The 23,414-nt window shown below is 50.6% G+C and overlaps 1 protein-coding gene across 1 annotated transcript in view; it reads left to right on the top strand.

The window, feature by feature from the left end:
- ABCA13 (ATP binding cassette subfamily A member 13) overlaps positions 1-23,414 on the top strand; it is a 395,180-nt gene that overhangs the window by 199,496 nt on the left and 172,270 nt on the right. Inside the window, exons 40-42 of the mRNA XM_027045998.2 lie at positions 2,119-2,276; positions 3,915-4,145; positions 19,690-19,783. Coding sequence (XP_026901799.1) covers positions 2,119-2,276; positions 3,915-4,145; positions 19,690-19,783 — 483 coding nt within the window. The remainder of the gene's footprint in view (positions 1-2,118; positions 2,277-3,914; positions 4,146-19,689; positions 19,784-23,414) is intronic.

Here is a 23,414-nt window from a genome sequence, read left to right as displayed (position 1 = left end):
TGTTTTGTCTCAAAGGCGGGCCGCTCTGAGTCAGGGTAGTGAGAGGTAAGCAGCTGAGTTAGGTGGTCCCTCTAGGAAAACATGTGCTCAGGAATCAGAATGGATCCCTGATTCTGGAAAGAGCCCCACACTCCTGGGTGACCGTGCTGTAGCTTTGTGAAGCAGATGTAAGGACTGAATAAAAACAGTTGTTCCCTGCTGAGTAGAAAGAGGCTTTTCCGCCTGCACACCAGCGCCTGCAGGGCTCGGTTGGCCTGGGGCTTTATCCGCGTGTTCCCTGCCTTCCTGGGCTCCCTTGGAAGAATGAGGAAGGACAGGATGCCCGGACAAATTAGCACCGAACTACCTAATTCTCCGACTCACACTCTCGCTGCACATGACCCTGGAGAAATGATCACATTCCTGTGTGTGGGAGTGTTTCCGCGTGTAGGGTTTTGGGAGAAGTAAGTGTACCGTGGACGAAAGCGTGTGGCTCCATATCTGGTCCTTGGGTGCTCGGTCAGTGAGCTTGTCATTACTATCATTAAAATAGACAAGAGGAGGGGCGCCTGGATGGCTCAGTAGATTAAACATCAGACTTTGGTTCAGGTCATGATCTCACAGTCTGTGGGATCGAGCCCCGCATCGGGCTCTGTGCTGACAGCTCGGGCCCTGGAGCCTGCTTCGGATGCTGTGTCTCCCTCTCTCTCTGCCCCTACCCTGCTCGTACTCTCTCTCTCTCTCTCTCAAACTGAATAAAACATTTAAACAATTTTTTTTTTTTTTAAGAATAAAAGCACATGAGGGGCACCTGGGTGGCTCAGTTGGTTGAGCGCCAGACCTCGGCTCAGGTCATGATCTCACGGTCCGTGAGTTCGAGCCCCGCGTCGGGCTCTGTGCTGACAGCTCGGGCCCTGGAGCCTGCTTCGGATGCTGTGTCTCCCTCTCTCTCTGCCCCTCCCCTGCTCGTACTCTCTCTCTCTCTCTCTCTCAAACTGAATAAAACATTTAAACAATTTTTTTTTTTTTTTAAGAATAAAAGCACATGAGGGGCACCTGGGTGGCTCAGTTGGTTGAGCGCCAGACCTCGGCTCAGGTCATGATCTCACGGTCCGTGAGTTCGAGCCCCGCGTCGGGCTCTGTGCTGACAGCTCGGAGCCTGGAGCCTGGTTCGGATTCTGTGTCTCCCTCTCTCTCTGCCCCTCTCCTGCTCACGATCTGTGTCTCTGTTTCTCAAAAATGAATAAGTGTTAAAAAAAAGACAAATTTAAAATAGACAAGAGGAGGTGGAGGTGGGGGATACCACTTTTGGAAGGAGGGGCATGGAACATACCACGGAATCCATGAGAGACAGGAAAGCAGCATCTTATAAAGTAATGCTTTGCAGTTTGGGGGGTGTGTCTTCTTATCCCCTGAGAGACCATCCTGGGTCGATAATCAATATCTCTGGACTTAATATACTTTTATTTTTTTTGAAATGTAAGTTCTGTTTCACGTTTATTTTTAGACCATTGTCTGGCGTGGGTATGCATCACCCCAAGTGTAGGTTGCACTAATCCCAGGGTCTAACCGGCCCCGAATCCCAGATAAGGGACTGAGCAACTTTTAGTAACCTCGAAGGACCTCTGGATGGGAGGTTGGCCTTGATCTTTGGGAAACAGCTGTGGTGAGGGCGGTCACGGCACCCCCCTGTTGCGCTGGGGTCTACATTTCATGGTTTCCTTTTGGATGCCTTTATTTATTTATTTATTTATTTATTTATTTATTTAATGAATTGGGGAGACTAGCCTTTTCATCTTTCTGCTTTATTAAAAAACATCAAATCAGGGTTCCTGGGTGGCTCAGTTGCTTGAGCGTTCAACTTCGGCTCAGGTCATGGTCTCACGGTTTGTGGGTTTGACCCCCACGTCCAGCTCTGTGCTGAGAGCTCGGAGCCTGGAGCCTGCTTCAGATTCTGTCTCTCTCTCTCTCTCTCTCTCTCTGCCCCTCCCCTGCTCAAGCTCTGTCTCTCTCTGTCTCAAAAATAAACATTAAATAAAAACAAACATCAAAAAAATTAGTGATGGGCTTTCAATCGTGTCCGGGATCCCCTGGGGGCCTTCCTGGTGCCCGTTCTGACGCCCCTGCCTTGGGACGCAGGTCGGACCATCATCTTCACGACCCACCACCTGGATGAGGCTGAGGCTCTCGGTGACCGTGTGGCCCTCCTGCAGCATGGCTGGCTCCGCTGCTGCGGTCCCCCCTTCTGCCTGACCCAGGCCTACGGCCAGGGACTCAGCCTGACGCTCAGCAAGCAGGTACGACGCACAGTGACCTAGGTACGCAGGAGAAATGCCCTTCCTGTGTGGGGCAGAGGAGACAAATTCAGCTGTCCTGTGACAGAGTTTTACACTTTGGACTGAAATCAACTGAACGAATATTGATTCTGAGTCCAGTGTTGCCCGTAATGCTGCTGTCCTATGAAGGGAGGCCTGAGGGCCTTGGGGTCTCGGTACATGTGGAGGAAAGGGTGTACCTGAGAACGAAAACATGGTCACTGTGGTGTGTGCACAGCATGCTCAGGAGCCGGCAGGGTGGGGGTCTGCTGTGGGCTCCTGGTGGTCGGGGAAGGGGGGCACTGAGCTGCAGACTGCGTTTCCTGGTGGCCCTGGACAGGGACTTACCGTGTCATGGGTGGACTGGAGAGGGAGTCAGTAATTGAGTGGAAGTCTCTGTGCACAGCGGCCCGGATGCCAGAAGAAATCCCCCAGGGCTGAGCGGAGCAATTAGCCCCTGTGACCCCAGTGCATTTGCACTGACAGAGGCATCAGATGAGGCTCAAAAGCACCTGATTGGTAACAGCATCCGCTGGGTCTGGCCAGGCAGTATCGTAGCCCAGATGCTCTACAAGTATTTTCCTTCTTATTTTTTTAAATGTTTATTTATTTTTGAGAGTTGAGAGTGAGAGAGAGACAGAGAGTGGCAGGGGAGGGTCAGAGAGACGGGGAGACACAGAATCTGAAGCAGGCTCCAGGCTCTGAACTGTCAGCACAGAGCCCCACACTGGGCTCAAACCCGTGAACTGTGAGATCATGACCTGAGCCAAAGTTGGACACTTAAGCAACTGAGCCACCCAGGCGCCCCTGGAAGTATTTTTCTGACAGTGACTGTTCTTTTCAGAGGCTAGAGCTTTATGATAATGTAGTGAGGGACCTCCGGGATAAAAGGTACATTTCAGAGGTCCTGTCAACCGGAGCCTGGCAGAGGTGGCTGTGGGGTTGGGATGCAGGGGCTGTGGGCCCTGAGTCAAGGTTCCTGCTTCCTTTCTGACTTGGGTAAAGTATCTTGCTGTCCCAAGGTGCCTCCTTCCCTCCGTGGCTGGATCCTTGTCTCCCCTTTTAAGAAGACCCAGCCCTGTATCTTGTAGTCCCCTTGCTAGGATTGTCCCCAGGCTCAGGGGGCCCATGTGCATATAGCCCTCCCCAGACCTGTCCGAGGAGCCTGGTGACCACTGCCAAGATGGGCGTGCAGGTCTCACCTTGTTGGAATTACCACCAGAGATTTATTTTTAAAAAGGAAGAAGTGCAGGGGAGCCTGGGTGGCTTGGTCGGTTACACATCCAATTCTTGGTTTCTGCTCAGCTCATGATCTTATGGTTTGTGAGTTTGAGCCCCATGTCGGGCTATGCACTGACGGCGTGGAGACTGCTTGGGATTCTCTCTCTCTCTCTCTCTCTCTCTCTTTTTCTCTCTCTCTCTCAAAAATAAAATAAAATAAACTTAAATAAATGAAAAGAAGAAGTACACCGTGTCCTAGAAATGCCCGTGGCTTAAATGATATTTCTCGACGTCGCTGCTTTGAATTGGAATTTCAGACGTGACCTCAGATGACGTAAAGTTGGTATTTTTGGATTAACGAGCCTTGCCGTTTTCTCGCCCCCTCTGTGGGACGGCCAGCCTTCTGCTCCGGAGACCGATGACCTAAAGCACGTCGCTCGTGCCACATCTCTGATCCAGACCTACATCCCTCAAGCCTTCCTCAAAGACAGCAGCGGGGCTGAGCTGGTCTACGGCATTCCCAAGGATGCGGACAGAGACTGCTTCAAAGGGCTGTTCCAGACCCTGGAGCAGAACCTCGACCATCTGCATCTGACGGGCTTCGGGATTTCAGACGCCACACTGGAAGAGGTACGTTCAGCTGGTCGGGTGCGCTTTTAACTGACTACGTTTGGTTTGCCACCCTGCGTCGGTGGTAAGGCAGCGGGGAGGGCGTGTGATGGAGAACATGGCCGTTTTTATTGTTTCCAGGGTCTGATCAGTGCCACATACCACGTAAGCCAATATGGACCGGAGCACGCCCCATGGGTCACTATCGTTCTTTAGGGAGAATCCTCATTTTTAGATTTGAGAGCTTTGATGTCTTTACTCCGGAGTCGTTACATGTCTGAACGCTTGTCAGTAGTCGGGGGGTGGCTTGCCTTGTCTCCTCATCTGGAGACCCCCTGACTTTCTCCGTGGACCTGCTTCTGTTTGAGAACCCATGGCCCCACCCTGGGCAGAGGAGGAGATGTGCAGAAGGTCAGGCTCACGGACGTTGCTGGCTCCTGCCGAGCACCATGCTGCCCCCCAGTCACTTGGGACTTTCCTGTCACTTTCCTTACGCTTCCTGTCACTTGGGACTGAGCTGGCTGACGTCCACCTTTCAGTGTGGTTTCTCTGTACCAGCGGGAACCCAACCCAGGCATTTCCTCCAGGATGGCCGTGGGTGTAGCTGAACCCAAGGCGAGCCTTGCTTTGGGGCCTGGAGCTCGGCGAGCCTCAGCTGAGTTGTGATTTTCCCTCATTTATTATCTATAGAAAGTGCTGCAGATTTAGAATGAAAATCCATGATGCAGAGGGGAAATCTGGGCAGAGTCTCGGAGCCCTCTGTCTTCGTGAGGCAAGAATAGTCCTAGGAGCTGATGAAGTTTGTGGTTTGCAGTCAGCACTGAGTTGGAAATATTAGAGACCTTACAGAACCACGAGAATGGAAAGATCGTGACTTCTAGAATGTCGGAGCTGGGGTGCCTGGGGGGGCTCAGTAGGCTGAGCTTCTGACTCTTGATTTCAGCTCAGCTCATGATCCCAGGGTCCTGGGGTTGATCCAGCCCAGTGTCAGGCTCTGTGCTGAGCATGTAGCCTGCTTGGGATCCTCTCTCTCTCTCTCTCTCTCTCTGCCTCTTCTTTGCTCTCCTCCCCCCCCCCCCCCCCCACTGCCCGCCAAATAAATAAGCAAACTTAGGAAAGAAAAAAGGAGAGTCAAAGCCTGAACTTTGGGCTGTGTTTCGGAATGGACTCGGGGGGCTGGGTTAGCAACGTGACAGAAACAGCGACCACGTGTGTGAATCAGTGTAGATAGTGGCCGCAGCAACTTTTGTCTGGAATAAAATGGTCACAAAAGATGGTAAAATGTAACAAGATTTACGGTATATTGTTTTTTTTTAATTTTTTTTTAATGTTTATTTATTTTTGAGACAGAGAGAGATAGAGCATGAGCAGGGGAGGGGCAGAGAGAGGGAGACACAGAATCCGAAGCAGGCTCCAGGCTCCGAGCTGTCAACACAGAGCCTGACGCGGGGCTCGAACTCACAGACTGTGAAGTCGTGACCTGAGCTGAAGTCGGACGCTTAACCGACTGAGCCACCCAGGCGCCCTAAGATTTACCGCATTTTAAATATGTAGCATGTATAACTCAATATTTTCTAAATGAACCGCGAGCAGGACCCTTGTAAAGATACGTCCAGCGTCTGGGACTAGAGCATCGTAGTGGAAAGGGTGTGAGCTCTGCCCCCGCCAGTTCTAATCCAAATCCTTTTCCTTCCAATATCTAGGGCCTTGGGTACATCATTCTACTCGTGTGAGGCTGGGGGTTTTGATCTTTGAAATGGAATGACTGCAGCGGCTTACTTGGTTGTTCTAGGGCTTTGCCATAACACTTCCTGCTCAGAACAAGCCAGTCAGCAATGGTAAAGGTTCTTCCTGCCTGTGGAAACACAGAGAGTGACATCATTGTCACAGCTTTGGAATGTCATGGAAAGAAATCGTATCTGTGCTCCAGGGAAACGTGCCAGCTGCCGTGTCTTCGAGCTAGTAGTTGTGATAGTTGGGAACTTTGTGGTCACTGTTTTCCTGCACACGCAGGGACCCACCACCTTTGAGAGTCGTCTTACCGGTTTGGGTCGCTTGAAATGGAAAAAGATGGGCACCAGCATGTCTCAGGAGGTTAACATCCGACTTGGGCTCAGGTCATGATCTGAGGGGGTCTGTGCTGACAGCTCAGAGCCTGGACCCTGCTTTGGATTCTGTGTCTCCCTCTCTCTCTGCCTCTGCCCTGCTTGTGCTCTCCATCTCTCTTTCTCTCTCTCTGTCAAAAAAAAAAAAAAAAACACATTAAAAATATTTTTTAAAAAAAGGAAAAAAATTTTCTTTTTGGTCTTTCCTAATTGCTTTTATTTTCTCAGTGAAATGGGAAAGAAAGGCATCAGCTGTACATGAGCATGGGGAGATTTACCGACAATAATTTCCTTTGCATCGTAAGGTGGGGGCGTGGCCCGTGGAGCCCAGACTTGCTGTGCAGGTCTGTGGCCCAGCATCCCCGGGCTCCCCGGGGCGGGGGGGGGGGGGTTACCAGATGCCTGGTGTCTTGTTCGAGGCCGAGGGGGTCCTCAGGCTCAGCTGATTCTCTGCCCCGAGAAGAGGGCACAGGTGCATGCGGGGGTATGGGCCCACCTTTTGGACCAAACCCACTTACGGATGCTGTAACGAGCGTTCATGGTCAGCTTCTGTACACTTGCATACTCACAGGTGAACACACATGGCAGGGAGAGCCAGCTTCGTGGAAGTGGCATCTCGTCTGTCGCCAGTGACGTAGGAGAGCCGACGCGTCCTGTGACCATTCTCGTTAGGTAGAGTGCGGTTCTGTGGAACACTTGGCTTGACTGTTTTAGGAATTCAGACATCACAGGGAAGAGTGGTGAGGGGTCTGTACGTTCCGTGTGGACGCTTAGCTTTTAATGTTTTGTTAATCATTATGTATGTTTAGAGAAATGGCATATAGAAAATTCTTCTGTGTTTTTCTTTGTGTTTCTGTCCCTCCCTTCCTTCTCTCTTCCCTCCCTTCCTCCTCCCCTCCCCTCTTCCTTTCCCCCCTCTTCCTCCCCTCCTCCCTTCCTCTCCTCCCCTCCCCTCCTCCCCTCCCCTCTTCCTTCCCTCCCCTCTTCCTTCCCTCCCTCTTCCTCCCCTCTTCCTTCCCTCCCCTCTTCCTTCCCTCCCTCTTCCTTCTCTCCTCTTCCTTTCTCCCCTCCCCTCTTCCTTTCCTCTCTCTTCCTCCCCTCCTCCCTTCCTCTCTTCCTCTCCCCTCCTCCCCTCCCCTCTTCCTTCCCTTCCCTCTTCCTTCCCTCCCTCTTCCTCCCCTCAATCTTCCTCCCCTCTCCTCCCTCTCCCCTTCCCTCCCTCTTCTTCCCCTCCCTCCTCCCCTCCCCTCCCTCCTCCCCTTCCCTTCATCCCTCCCTCCTTTTTCTCCTCCCCCCACCCTCTTCCCCTCTTCTCCCTACCCCTTCCTCACTATCCTTACCTCCCCTCCCTCCCTCTCACCCTCACTCCCTCCTTCCTTTTCTGCCAAATGATCAGGTCTAGCTGCATTTCCAGCCACAGCCCTGGATTAAATCAGAGACTTCTGGAGCAGAGAAGGTGTCAGCTCTGCCTTTTACTCGTTTGTGCGTGCTGGTAGGGCTCGTTTTAGCTGCCAGAATCTTCTTTAAGCCACTTGTCTCCTTTATAAGTGTGGTTTTAGTAAAAGCTAGACAAATCAATGGGAAATTGACTTACACGAGCCACAGAAAGCTGTCACTTGTGGGGCCCAAGGGGCCAGTGAGGCGGCCTCTGTCACCGCGGACCTGCTGCCCCTGGCTGATGCAGGACGCCTTCCATATTAGGAATGCCCACCTTCTGACAGGGTTTAGTGGGAGTGGAAACCGAGGTCCTCGTAGTTTCCTACACCCCGGGGTGGTGATGACTCTCCCCCAGGGCAGTCCCCAAGGTTCGGACTGAATCAAGGGAGTTTCTCAGCACCCGGACCGCAGAGCCCCGGGTTGGAATCCATTCTCCAGGCCATTGGCCGAATGTGTCCCTGGGAGTTGTGAGAGCCACAGGGTGGGGTTGATGGAAGGGGCTCCTGGCAAAGCCTGAAATGCCCATGAAATGCCCAGGGAGCCAGCCTCGGAAGGGCTGGAGGGCTGGGTGGTGCTGGTTGGTCTTTCTGCCACCCTCCTGGATGGTGAGTTCCCCTGGGGCCTTCGTGCCCGTGGACCGCTCCGGGGCTGGGAGCTGGTTTTGTGTGTGTGTGTGGGGTGCCTCCTTCCCACACCCTGACTCACTGACAGCCTGGCCTGACCTCCCCCACCTGGGGGTCCTTCCTTTCATGGCTGATGTCTGTCCCCTTCCCTGTTCTCCACCCTGGAGAGAGGAGACTGTGGAGGAAGTCTCATGGCACCATGCCCAGAATCTTAAGTCAGGTTTAAAATTTTCTGGCCTGTGCCGCTTTGTAACAGGAGTTACCCCAACTAATGATACCGATCTTAAGCGGTGTCCATTTCCCTATAACCTTTGCTTCTATGGCTGCCTAATTTCTGTTTAAAAGGCTTCCTGGGGCACCTCAGTCTGTTGAGCATCCGATTCTGTTTTGGTTCAGGTCATGATCTCACAGTTCATTAGATCGAGCCCCGCATTGGGCTCTGCATTCACAGTGTGAAGCCTGCTTGGGGGTCTCTCTCTCTCTGCCCCTCCCCTCCTCACTCTTCTCTCTCAAAATAAATAAACATTAAAAAAAAAGCCTCCAGGATACAGTTCGTCCTGCAGGCCCTGAGTGCGGTGGGAGCAGCTGGGTCGGGGAGCAGCCCGCGTGTGGCTGGAACCCCATTCTTCTCCTCGATGAAATAGAAATTTCTTCCCTAACGTTCTCAACACCGTTTCTGTTTGGATCAGATAATGCGATAACCCTGAGAACAGGTGACAAACCGCAGGAAGTCATGCAAAGGTGAGGACTTCTCTGCATCACTTTCACTGCATTTAAATCCAGAATACACGTGCTGTGGGGTATTCGGAAAGTAAGCGTTTCTGTATTTTAGCCCTTCTGTATTTTTAGTGTTATCACAGGTATTTAATCACAGCACAGCTTCTAGAAATTCTTTGTTTTCAAATTTTAATGTTTATTTTTCAGAGAGAGACAGAGTGTGAGCGGGGGAGGGACAGAGAGAGGGAGACACAGAATCCGAAGCAGGCTCCAGGCTCTGAACTGTCAGCACAGAGCCCGACGTGGGGCTCGAACCCACAAACCGCGAGATCATGACCTGAGCGGAAGTTGGACACTTAACAGACTGAGCCACCCAGGAGCCCCTAAAGATTCTAAAGTGATCTTTACACACAATGTGGGGCTCGAACTTATAACCCCGATATCGGGAGCCACACACTCCGCCACTGAGCCAGCCAGGTGGTCCTTGAAAATTCTTTTTATGCTAATTCCCTAAATATTCCTATTTCTGATTTGTATTTCCCTTTATTCTCCAAAATATTCTTTTTAAAGATTTTTAGGGGCGCCTGGGTGGCGCAGTCAGTTAAGCATCCGACTTCAGCCAGGTCACGATCTCGTGGTCCGTGAGTTCGAGCCCTGCATCGGGCTCTGGGCTGATGGCTCAGAGCCTGGAGCCTGTTTCCGATTCTGTGTCTCCCTCTCTCTCTGCCCCTCCCCCGTTCATGCTCTGTCTCTCTCTGTCCCAAAAATAAAATAAACGTTGAAAAAAAAATTAAAAAATAAAAATAAAAATAAAAGATTTTTATTTTTATTTTTTTAAGATTTTTATTTTTTTTATAAAGATTTTTATTTCTGAGTAATCTCTACACCCAATATGGAGCTCAAACTCACAACCTCAAGATCCACACCCTCCATCATCTGAGCCAGCTGGGTGCCCCCAAAATATTCTTATCTATACCCCTTGATGCACCTTTTGGAAATTTCTTAATCTGTCTCCTCTTTGTCCTGTTTTCTTTTCCATTCTTTATTTTTGAAGTTGCATATAGGAAAACCCACTCGGTAAATTTTGGCAAAGGCATGGGGTCGTGGGACCATCACCAAAATCTGGATACGGAGGGAGTCCATCATTACTGCCTGCTTCAGGGAGTAATTCCTTCATGCACCTTGCTTCTCTGAAACCTGCTGTTTGTTTTTGCTCCAGATCCGCCCCCCCCCCCCACCCATCCCCTTGGTGCTCATCCCCCGAAAACAAGCCCAACCGGAAGCAGCAGAACCAGTCGCGCAATTACTTGGGACATTTTACGTGTGCTTCTCCGATTTCCTGCAGTGATTTCTACCTGCCGTACTTAGTACATGCTTTGCACATAATAGGTGCTAACAGGTATCGGTTAGAGGCTCACGTGTCTTTCTTTTCTCTTGCACACACGCAGGTGCTCAAAAAGAACCCATATGTCTTAAGGGCAACCATAAACAACCATCTGAAATACAGATTTAACAAGATAGAATATTACAGCCTATGTGGGCTTGTTTGAGAACGGGATCTTAAATTGAAAAAAGATTAAGCCTTTTAAAAACTTTCTTTTGTTTGATGGAGTCTATAAAATATCTATCTCAACCAATTTTGTCTCCTTACAGCGGGCAAGTATCGACTTTCTTGTCTTGTGTCTGTTATCGATCCACAGTCAGCGTGGATAAGCACCCTGCACGTGCTTTCCCTTTGTTCGCCTGTGCGGTGCCTGACAACTTACAGCAGGTGCATGGGGGCCTGTCCAGGGATGCTCCTGACTCTGTAGCTAGAGAGCAGATTTCATTTTCTTTTTCTTTTTTTAATGTTTATTTGTATTAGAGAGAGAGAGAGAGAGAGTGTGTGTGTGTGCATGGGAGAGGGTCAGAGAGAGAGGAAGACACAGAATTGGAAGCAGGCTCCAGGCTCCCAGCTGTCAGCACAGAACCCGACATGAGGCTCGAACCCATGAACCGTGAGATCGTGACCCGAGCCGAAGTCAGATACTTAACCGACTGAGCCACCCAGGCACCCTGAGCAGATTTCATTTTAAACTGCAGTAAATTCCTTGTAACTCATGGCCCCTAAAGAGACCCCCAAGCCAGTGAGGCTGAGATGTCAAATCTGATCATACAGCCACCATGCGTGGAGTGTGTTTGCTTTGCATGGTGGGGGACCAGGGAGAGCTGGAGCCCCCTGGGTGTGCACAGGAAGTACCTTTGCAGCCAGCTCGGAAGCCAAGGCAAAATCTTTTCATGTTATGCAAATGGAGTGATTCTTAGTGGTGCGTTTTTTTTTGATTTTTAAATATGTTTATTTATCTAGTTTTGAGAGAGAGAATGTGAATGGGGGAGGAGCAGAGGGAGAGAGAGAGAGAGGGGCAGGGGGACAGAGAATCCCAAACCGGCTCCAGGCTCTGAGCTGTCAGCGCAGAGCCCGACGCGGGGCTCGTTCGCGAACCACGAGACCATGACATGAGCCGAAGTCGGACGCTCAGCCGACCGAGCCACCCAGGCACCCGCCTGAAGACTCTTTATTTAAAAAAATTTTTTTTAAAACATTTATTTTATTATTGAGAGACAGAGATAGAGCATGAGCTGGGCAGAGAGAGGAGGAGACACAGAATCAGAAGCAGCCTCCAGACTCCGAGCTGTCAGCACAGAGCCTGACGTGGGGCTCGAACTCACAGACTGTGAGATCATGACCCAAGCCGAAGTTGGACATTTAACCAACTGAGCCACCCGGGCACCCCCTGAAGACTCTTTAAATTCTCAGTCTTCATCCCGCTGCTGTGCCCCTCCCCTCATGTTCCTGGCCTGAAACAGTTACGACCATGACATCAGTCAGGTGGTGGTTTCTCTTGTTCTGTAACTCATCCTGCATCTTTTTCGTTGGCATTAGACAGAAACGGGATGCTTTTCTTCACCGTGTTTGTTTATTTGTATCGGTAAGGATCACCGTATGCAGTGAGCCAGAATTTGCTGCGATCCTAATTTGCTTGGGTGCCGGGGTCCTACCAGTTTTAGCCCCTGGCGCTCCTTCGTGCTGACTCTGTGCCCTAACACAGCCCCACGATCTTCCAGTGTCTTATGTTCTGACGTCACCAGGTGCTCTGGGCGCCCGAAGTGCATTTCCCCGCCTGGCCCTAGAATCGGCTGTTTCTGCAAGGGGGCCCGGCTGTAGGTGCACACGTGGTGTGGGGTGACACTGCTCCTGTCCTGACCTGGGGGTGGCTGGACAGTCTCCATTTGCTGCTCTTTCACCCCTCACGGTGAAAGCCAGGGGTTCACCTCCACGGGGAAACCCCCCAGGGCCAGGCCAGCCACTCTGGGTTCCTCGAGTGTCCCCTCTTCGTCTTTGTCTCTCCCTCCCTGACCGGGGCAGACTCAGCTTCCGTATCGGAGGCTGTCCCCTTGTTTGCCCAATCTGCCCACACCTCTGGAGTACCACAGCTTTAATGCCACAGCTTTAATGGATGGAACCTGCAACCCCCAGCCCCCCCTCGGTGCCCCAGCTCCAATCTGGCGTGTTCTTCCTGCAGCCACTGAAAGCCAAGGAGCTGCCTCCCTTCCCCCCTTGGGTCTGCCTGAGAGGGAAGGGACAAGGGGGAGGGGAGGCTGCTGGCCCCAACATGTTCCTTCTGTCACCTGACACCCTGTGTTTTCTCCTCGGGGGACAATAAACCCAGTAATTTCAGGGTTCTTCATTTGGAGACTTAGGTCTTTAAAATTCTTTTTTTAAAGTTTATTTATTTTGAGAGAATGAGATTGAGAGTGAGGTAGGGGCAGAGAAAGAGGAGGAGAGAGAGAGAGAGAATCCCAAGCAGGCTTTGCACTGTCAGCACAGAAGCTGGGGCGGGGCTCGACCTCACGAACCATGAGACCATGACCTGAGCCAAAATCAAGTGTCGGACGCTCAACTGACTGTGCCATCTGGGCGCCCCAGGTCTTTTAAATTTAGAGCAGACTCAGGTTCTTACCGCTTGCTCTAAGCCTGGTGTCAGCTCGGTGCTGAACGTGCTATTTGCCCTCTGACTGCAGTGCTGGCCCGTCATTTCATGTTGTGTGTGGGGGGAAAAAAGCCATCACAGGGCAGCGTGGATCCAACCCAAGCTTGGCCTTATCAAATTTAGAAACGCACTGAAGTTGAAGTCCTCATCCCCTTGTGCAGAAGGAGACTGAGGGACTGACTGCATGTGAGAAAGGGGCCCCATCGCCCAAAGTCGAGAATTGGAGTTCAGTTGTGGCAGACGCCAAAACCCTCCACCTGCGCTTCTGACTGGTACCGTCTCTCCGGTGTCTGGGGACGCATCACACCAACGGCCCTTGTTTCCAAGCTGCACCGATGGTGCGTGGTTCTGCGGTGGACTGAACAAAGGCCCTGAGCATGTTTGCATCCTAATCCCCGGAATCCCCGGACCTGCGGTTGTCCGCTGCACAGATCTTATGACGGGAAGGCTATCCTGGATTATCGGTGTGGAGCCGTGTACTGAGTAGTGTGCTCGTCAGAAGGACATGTGAAGGTCAGACGGGTGGAAGGAGAGGTCTTGGTGGAGGCAGGGATTGGGGTGATGCGCTTTGAACACGGAGCACGGGGCCGTGAGCATGTAGGCGGCCACTAGAAGCTGAAAAATGCAAGGGGTTCCTTCTCCCGTGGGGTCCGTGGAAGGAACCAGCCCCGGGTTATCAGATGATAAGCTGCTGTTGCTTTCCATCCACGTTTGTGGTCATCTGTTCCAACAGAGATCGGGAGTGAACAGACGCTCCTGTGAAATGGTAGACTCTTACCGTATGCACCGTGTGGCCTGCCAAGGGGCAGATCTGCCCAGACTCCTACGTCTGGAGAGGACTAGCCAGTGACTCTCCTGTTCCTTACCACGTAGGCTCTCCCCACGGTTTTATCTTCTGCTTCTTAAAACTGTTACTTTTGGGAAAATGAAAACAAAACGAAACCACAGCACAGTTTACATTTTGGTCCAACTTTGGACACCGTCCCTGCGCTGATGTCATCTGTTGGTTAGGACAATGCCATCATTGTCTTGCAGAGTCGGTCACCTTCATGCATTTCCCCAGCGTCTCAGCTGAAGGCACCTTGCACTGCCCATCTCTGGGACACAGTCCATCAAATGGACACTTTAAATGCAGGTCAAGTTGGGGGTCTGAGACTACTTGGCGGTGGGGTGCACGTAGCCCCGCGGTCTGAGGGATTGATGGCACAATCAGTGTTGAGGTGACCCCGGGCTGCTGTAAGTGCTCAGACCCTGCAGCCCTTCTAAATGAAGAAAACCTCAGTCCTCAGATGAAGAATGTGCAAACTGTTGAACATACTTTGCAAACAGAGAGCAGAAATGCCGTAGGCTTTCAATCCATACTTCTGCTAAATTATAAATTGTTTCTGCACTGGATAGCATCCTTGAGATTTCTACCTTCTCCCCCTAGTTTTATTGACATGCAATATCGTATTAGTTTAGGGTGTACGACATGATGATTTGATGTATGTATGTGTGATGCTGATGGCTGTTGGAAGTTATCATGCGTCATGTCATATAGTTATTTTTCTTTCTTTAATGTTTATTGTTGATTTTGAGAGAGTGGGCAGGGGAGGGGCAGAGAGAGAGGGAGATAGAGAATCCCAAGCAGGCTCCACACTGTCAGCACAAAGTCCGATGTGGGGCTCGATCTCAACGAACCCTGAGATCATGACCTGAACCGGAATCAAGAGTCAGATGCTTAACCAACCCAGGGGCCCCTCACATGGTGATTTTTCTCATGGAAAGAACTTCTATAATCTACTCTCTTTGCAACTTTCAGATATAAAGCCCAGTCTCGTTAACTGGAGTCGTAATGTTACAGATCACATCCCCAGGACTTACTTACCTTTTAAGTGGAAGTTTGTATCTTTTGACCCCTTGTGCCCGTTTTGCACCCCCCCCCCCGCCCCACTCTCCCCTGGCAACCACCAATCTGTTTTTTTTTTAATGTTCTATGTATGAGTGAGATCATAGGGTTTTTGCCTTTCTCTGTCCAACTTATCTCACTTAGCATAATGTCCCCAGGGTTGTGGCAAAAGGCAGGATTTCCTTCACTTTTGTGGCTGAGTCATACTTCATTGCGTGTATATATCCCACACCGTCTTTATCCCCCTTCATCCCCCTTCAACAGACACAGGCTGTTTCCGTGTCTCAGCTCCTGTACGTGATGCTACGGTGACCACGAGAAGCAGGTGTCTTTTCAACGGAGTGTTTTCTTTTTCTTTTGGATAAACTACCCAGAGGTGGGATTGCTGGGTCATAGGGTAGTTCTATCTTTAACCTTTTGAGGACCCTCCATGCTGCTGTCCACAGTGGCCGCACCCGTTTGCATTTGCACTGGCTGTGCGCGAGGGATTCCCTTCTTCCACAGCCTCATCAGCACTTGTCACTCCTTGTCATTTGGATTCTAGCCGACAGGTGTGAGGTGACACCGCATCGTGGTTTTGATTTGCATTTCCCTCGTTCCAAGCGAGGCGGAGCATCTCCTCACGCACCTCTTGGCCATCAGAGTGTCTTCTCTGCAGGAACGTCTGTTTAGGGACTCTGCCCATGTTTTCGTTGCACCGCTGGTATTTTTGCTGTTGAGCGGAATGTTCTCATCTGTTTCGCTCCTGTTCCGGTCACGCGATAACCTCAGGTGAAGGTTGGTAAGAGTAGTTTGACCCGTCTTCGTCTGATTTCCCTTTGCCTTGGGAAGCCCGAGCTCATTCCCGTGAAATTCTGAACTTGTGAGACAGAAAACCACTTTCCAGGCCTGTCCTTTGGAAGAGGCCGCTGTGCGTCTGTGTGGTTCGCATGCAGTGGCCGTGGCCTGGTCTCGTTGCCAGGATGGAGAAGACGCCGTCGGAACAGGAAGAGGTGCCTGTGACGGCCTTTCGCAGACGCCCGGGGGCTGCACTCTCCCTAGACTTCGGGAAGCATCGCTGGATGTGAGACGCCTCGTCCCCGCTCAGACGCCTTCCTGCGAGGCGGCCCGTGGTTTGTGCTCTGTCTCGTGAAGGGATGTTTCCGTGTGTGGAACGGACTCTCCCAGGCTTGTGTGTAATGAGACTTCGTGGTCGTGTGCTGCGTCCTCGTCCTTGATCGCCTGAGACCCGGCGTAGGCTTCCCTGTTCCACTCCTTTAGGAAAACGTGTCAAGTTCGGCCTCCAGCTACAAATACTGATGGAAGGTTGTGTTAGGGATTGTGTGTGTCAGATAATAAAGCAAGGGTGCAGATCACGACGTGGCACTTCCGTCGCCCACATCCGTGGGGCAGGGGTTCCCCTCCTGGGTCACGTTCCGTCCCGGGTGCCGTGTTTCCCTGAGACCCTCGACCAGGGTGGCTGCAGGACCACGGGCTCACGGCTTCCATTTGGCACCAGACTTGCAGCCCAGAATAACCAGGATGGCAGCCGCCATCGGGAACTCAGACTTTTGAAAACGTCAATCACCGTCATACTGCTGTTCAAAATTTGACCTTTATTTGGGCCTTTCCGCTCACTGGGCTACCTTGGTGTTTTTCCTGCTGCCAGGTGTCCCGGGGTGGTGTGGCTGCAGTCAGGGCACGCCGACACCAGGTGGCGCTCATAGCATCCTTACTGTCTTGGCCTTGTCTTTCCCTTTCCGCAGGGGAGGCTGGAGAATCCCCTCGGTGTCCCCGGTACTTAGTGTTGTGCTGTAATCGATAGCATCCCCCAGTGACCCCTGAGAGCACGGACAGCAAGACCTCTGCCCTTACTGTCTCTTTCCCTCCCACGCATGCTTGTACACACACACACACACACACACACACACACACACACACTGTCTTGTTATGAAAAGGGGAAGGGAGGGGTAGTTTAAAAAGATAGATGGAGATTATTACCAAGGTGTTATCAAGATATGCTTTATATAATTCACAATTACTTTTGAACATTGAATGAAATTTCCATTTAGAATAAGATACAGAGGAAAGTTTCTTCTCAATGAATAATTCTTGACTTGTACCGCTTCCACTGTTTTTTTTTTTTTTTTTTTTTAAGAATTCCTTTTTTAAGGGGCGCCTGGGTGGCTCAGTCGGTTAAACATCCGACTTCGTCTCAGGTCATGATCTCGCCATTCATGGGTTTGAGCTCCGCGTCCCGCTCTGTGCTGACGGCTCAGAGCCTGTATCCTGCTTCGGATTCTGAATCTCCCTCTCTCTCTGCCTCTCTGCCCCTTCCCTTGCTCGTGCTCTGTCTCTCTTTCTCTCTCAAAAATAAATACACATTAAAGAAATTTTTTAAAAAAAATTCCCTTTTTAAAAAATATCTATTTATTTTATTCCTTTTTTAAAATTTTATTTAAATGTTTATTTATTTTTGAGACACAGACACAGAGCATGAACAGGGGAGGGGCAGAGAAAGAGGGAGACCCAGAATCCCAAGCAGGCTCCAGGTTCTAAGCTGTCAGCACACAGCCCGACAGGGGGTTTGAACCCAAAAACTGAGATCATGACCTGAGCCGAAGTTGGATGCTTCACTGACTGAGCCACCCAGGCACCCCATAAAAATATTTATTTATTTTTGAGAGAAAGAGATAGAGGAGGGGAGGGGCAAAGAGAGAGGGAGAGAGAATCCCAAGGAGGCTCCAGGCTGTCAGCACAGAACCCGATGTGGGGCTTGATCCCATGACCCTGGGATCACAACCTGAACCGAAATCACGAGTTGGACACTCAACCGACCAAGACACCCAGGTGCCCCTATTTCTACTGTTTTTAATTTCGTTCTCTATAAATGCCCTGGATGAATATGTATCTTTCTGAATGAGCTGGGTGAAGGCTTAACTCGTCAGTCCTCGGTGCGTTCCTCATTAGTAGGGCTAACAGTACTGGTCTCACTGGGTTGGGCTGAGAATGAATTGAAGTGACACCTCAGGGACGTGCCACACGGTACTTCTCGTCCTCCCCCTGCTTGGCCTCTCCTAGGACCAGATGTGGGAGCTTCCGTTGGGCATTTTCCTTCCACCATGGAGCAATGCGTTCACTGCTTGCAACCCCTCTGTTACACGTCTTATTGTTACCGTTTATCGTTGAGGGGAAAGTAAGAGCGGCAAACAGTTTCCCGAAGTGACGCACTGGCACAGCATTGTTACTAATTGTTAGTTACTATCATTCCTGGTGGTGGTGATGCAGGTGATACGCGAGGGGTCGTGAGGTTTGCTTCTTTTCCTCGGGGTCTTCCTGGAATCCGCAAGGGGTCATCTTACGATTCAGAGTCCCCACGTAGGATCCAGTGAAACCTCGTGGCCCTTCACCGGGGCTGGACTTGGATTCTCTCAGCGGGATTCTGTGTCAAACTAATGAGCCACACGCAGAGAAATGATGCGTCTCTGCCCTCCCGCAGGCTTCTTGCTTTCTTCTCTTCTCTGGTGCCCTCTCCCCGTCTTCCCTGCGGGCTGGAGGGTCCCCCAAACACCCAGAGATAGTCAGTACCTTTGTACTTACTCCCTTAAATAAGCAATCAGAGGTTGCGCTGTTTACGGAAACGCCAAGTGCGGTTCGCGCAAATGACTGGAAGCCGTCATCCACCGAATTTCAGCTGCTCGTCAGTGCCACCCCTGCTCCCGAGACCGTGCGGCTGACACGGCGGGCCCTGAGTCCCATGCCCGCTGGCCTGACGTGTCGTGGGGAGCGTCGTCCTCAAGCCCTGAGCTCCAGCCTTTCCCGCGGTGGTGGTGGCACAGGGCGTTCATGCACGAGCCAGCCGCCGGTCCCACGCACCTGCCGATGTATGTTAGGGACACCCCCTCACCTCTCCGTGGAACCTGCCAGACCTCCAGGTGCCTCTAGGGCTCGGACGGCTTCTCACTTCTCGTGCTGGTTTGGGACCCAGTCGTCGGATCTGAACTCACTGAAACTGGATTTTGCTTCCAGCATGAACTGAATAGAGACCTCAAGCCGTTACTTACACACGCCGCTCCCGGGGACGTGGCACTCCCGTGGAAATGCCACGTCCAGTGGGGGCTCTTACCAGTGTGTCTCACCCATGCCAAATAAGCTGTGTCACGAGTTTCTCCGTTCAGTCTCTGAACTTTTTTTTTAAGTTTATTTATTTATTTTGAGAGAGAGAGAGAGAGAGAGAGAGAGAGAGAGACAGCACAAATGGGGGAGGAGCAGAGAGCGAGGGTGAGAGAGAATCCTAAGCAGGGTTCGTGTTGTCAGCTCAGAGCCTGATGTGGGGCTTGAACCCACAAACTGTGAGACTCTGACCTGAGCCTAGATCAAGAGTCAGATGCTTAACCGACTGAGCCCCCCCAAGCGCCCCCATCTCTGAACTTCTAAGACTCTGGTGTAGGCAGCCACAACTCCCCGTTGCATTGGACACTGTATCGTGGGCACCTCCTTTGCCCTGCCTGCTTCTTGCTTGGATTGACCCCACCATGCCCGTAAATGCCCTGAGGTCCACGGTCAGGTTTCCCTCGCCTTGTATCCCCGGGGCAGCCTTACAACCAGCTTGCGAAGAACCGGGCGGCCTTACCGCCAGGCCAGTGACGGGAAAAGCTCATGAGATAACGGCGTGTGGTGTCTGTTGTCATAATGACCTCGCTGGGGGACTGAGGCTAAAGGCCAGGAGTGCATTGTGAAAATGGGTAGGAGATAATAAGAAGGTCTTTTTTAATTTTCGTAAAGGTGTTCCTGACGCTGCTGCAAGGTTCCAAAAAGCAATCGGACGCTGCTCTGGGAGCCGGCGTTGAGCCGCGGGACCACGGGCCTCCAGAGCACTGTAAGTACCCGACACGTCTTTGCATTTCTGCTGAAGGGATGACGTCTGCATCCTTCACCCAGAGCCACTCGGCGCAAAGCTGGGACATGAAGGGACTGAAGGCAGCCGGGGCGGTAACTGGGGACACAGGTCACGGCCCAGGAAGCAAGGCTGAAGGTCTCGTCCTGACTGGTATAAAGCGAGCACGTGCTTGGCGAGCAGCTTTATCTTTCCTTCAGATCGGGACTTACCGTAGAAGAGGTTTCTTCTTGTGTAAAATCAGGGTAAGGAGGACCGTCATCCATCATCTGGTGTCCCCTGTGTCGCACACAACGCGAATCAGCCTGCATTCTCTGTGTGCCTGTGACGCGCGGGCTCTGTGCCAGGAGCATCCAGATGGGAGCTCTGCCTTCCCGGGACCTCAGTGTGGACCTAGGTGCCAAGTGCTGACATCTGCTCGCGCGGGCATGGGGGCCAGGACAGACGCCAGGTGTGGTTTCCAGGGTGTGGCTGTCGCTGCCTGTTTAGGAACAATGGCACACTGCGAGTGCTGAACTGGGCCCTGGAGGTGGGCGCGCTGGTGGGTGGACAGGGGGACAAAGTGCCAGCTGCCCCCTTCCTGCAGATCTGGCGTAACCAGCCTCAAAAAACCTGTTTTGGGGATGCATGGGGGGCTCAGTCGCATAAGCATCTGACTCTTGATTTCAGCTCAGGTCATGATGTCACAGTTTGTGAGTTCGAGCCCAGCATCAGGCTCTGCACTGACAGCACAGAGCCTGCTTGGGATTCTCTCTCTTTCTTTCTCTCTCTTTCTGCTCCTCCCCTGCTCTCTTGCATGCTCTCTCTCTCTCAAAATAAATACGTATTTTTAATGACCTGTTTTAGGCATTGTAATTGGTTTGCAGTGGTTTCTCATAGTGGTTTTAATTTGCTTGTCCCTGATGATTCAGTGGGTTGGGCGTATCTGACGTAAGCAGTTGTTCCGAGATATAATTCACATACCACACCATTCGCCCACTTAACGTGTACCGTTCGGCAGTTCTTAGTGTATTCGGAGTTGGGCATCCGTCCCCACTGTCGGCTGCGGGACAATTTCCTTTATCCTGAAAAGAAAATGTGCCTCGACTTAGCTGTTCCTTCCCGTTGCCCTGGGAACTTGCTACCTGCCGTCTGTTTCTGTACATGTGCTTCTTCTGGGCATTTCATACAAATGTTATCATGTAACATGTGGTCTTTTTTGACTGCCTTTTTCTTTTTTAAGTTGATTTATTTTGAGAGAGAGAGTGTAAGAGAGCAAGCAGGGGAGGGGCAGAGAGAGAAGGAGAGAGAAAGAGAGACAGAGAGAGAGAATCCCGAGCAGGCTCTGCACTGTCAGAGCAGACCCTGATGCAAGCCTCGAACTTATGAATCGTGACATCACGACCAGAGCTGAAATCAAGAATTGGACGCTTAAGCGACTGACCCCCCCCCCCCCCACCAGGCGCCCCTTGACTGACTTTTTCACTTAGCATCATGTTCCCCACAAGGGTCATCCATGTGGCAACGGGTGTCAATGCTTCATTTTCTTTGATGGTCAGATGCCCTTCCTCTGTATGGATACACCACATTTTGTCCATTAGCTCTTGGTCATTTGGATTGCTTCCGGTGTTCGGCTCTTAAGAATACGCCGTCACGAACATTTGCGTGCAAGGTTTTTACAGGCATGTATTTTCTCCTGGGCACATGCCTGGGAGTGGAATTGCTGGATTGCACGTTTAGCCGTATGACGGACTGACCGTCACGCCGTTACCTAAAGGCACGCTGTTGACGTTCCCCCAAGCAGGACAGGGGGATCCAGTTTCTCCCACTTGCCCACTGGCCACTTGTGACTGGCCATGGTGTGGACCCCAGACAACTTGGGGGGCCGGCGGGGGCGCTGGCTCGTGGTGGTTTTGATTTGTATTCTCCTGACGGCCGATGATGTGGGGTCTCTCTTTGTCAGCTTATCGGTGTTTGCACATCGTTTTGGAGAAATGTCTGTTCAGACCTTTTGCCCATTTAAAAAATTGGGCTAATTTTATTTCTGGAGTTGTAAGTCTTTCATTGTGGAATTGTGAGAAGTGGGACGTTAACCCTGGGGTTTTCATGGATGCCTTTTATGCAGTCGTGGAAATTTCTATTTCTGGTTTGATGAGAGGTTTTCATCATGAAGGGGTGGGGGGATATTGCCAAATGCTTTTTCTGCATCTACTGAGATGATCATGTGTATTTTTTGCCCTTTATTTATTGATGTGATATGTTACACGAATTGAGTTTTAGGTGTTAAAGCAGCATTTCATTGACCAACTCAGATAAATTCCACTAGGTTTCATGATATATAATTCTTTTAATAGATTGCTGGGTTTGATTTGTTAGTGTTTTGTTGGGGCTTTTGAGTCTAAAATGGTCTGCAGTTCTGTTTTGTTTTTCTCTTGATGTCTTTGGTGTTGCCATTGTGGTATTTATTACTCACCTCACAGTATGAGTTGGGAAGTACTTCCTCCTCTTGTATTTTTTTGGAAGTATTTGTGAAGAATTCATTCTTTAATACATGTCTGATCGAATTCACCAGTGAAGCCATCTGGGTCTGAATTTTCTTTGCAGGTAGTTTTTAAAGAAACTAATATTTTGGTTTCTTTACTTGTTATACATCTATTCATATTATTTATCTCTTCTTGAGTCAGTTTCGATGTTTTGTGTCTTCCTCGGCACACGTCTGTTTCATGTGAGTTACCTGATTTATTGGCGAATAGCTGTCCATAACATCCATCTATGATCCCTTTTATTTAGGTGGGGCTGGTAGTACCAGAATCTTGCATTTCTGAGTCTAAAAATTTACACTTCCTCTTTTTGTGGGGGGGGGGTTAATTTAGCTAACGTGTTGTCAATTTTGTTAATCTCACAGAAACAGCTTTTATTTTCAGTGATACTCTGTTCATTCTCCATTTCCATTTCATGAATTTCAGCTCTGATTTTTATTATTTCCTTCCTTTGACTTGCATTAGATGTGGTTTGCTCTTTTTCTCCTGATTTGAGATCTTTCTTCTTTTACACTCACATTTACAGCTGTGAATGCCCCTTTGCATGCTGCTTCCGTGGGCCCCCCAATCTGCGGATCTTGTGTCTTCACTTTTACTTATCTACCAGTATTTACAAACTTTTCCTTCGATTTCTTCTTTGGCACACTGGTTATTTAAGATTATGCTTTAAAAATTTTTTTGTTTGTTTATTTTTGACAGAGAGAGACAGAGACAGGGCGGTAGTGGAGGAGGGACAGAGAGAGAGCGGGAGACACAGAATCCGAAGCGGGCTCCGGGCTCCGAGCTGTCAGCACAGATCCCGACGCAGGGCTCAAACCCACAAGTTGTGAGATCATGACCTGAGCCAAAGTCGGACGCTTAACTACCTGAGCCCCCCAGGCGCCTCTACTATTATTTTAAAAATATTTAAGTGATTGTTACACCTAGAGTGGGGCTTGAACTCACGGCCCCGCCATCAAGAGTCGCAAGCTCTTTCTTCCAACTGAGCCAGCCAGGTGGCTCCAAGATTACGTTTTCAAATTTCCACATATTTGTGAGTTTCCCAGATTTCTTTTTGTTACTACAGTCCCATATCGTTCTACTCTGACCAGAGG

Source organism: Acinonyx jubatus, chromosome A2 (genome assembly GCF_027475565.1).
Source record: "Acinonyx jubatus isolate Ajub_Pintada_27869175 chromosome A2, VMU_Ajub_asm_v1.0, whole genome shotgun sequence".
Taxonomy (NCBI): domain Eukaryota; kingdom Metazoa; phylum Chordata; class Mammalia; order Carnivora; family Felidae; genus Acinonyx; species Acinonyx jubatus.
Note: the sequence above shows the minus strand (reverse complement) of the source record. Positions and strands in the feature narration are given on the sequence as shown.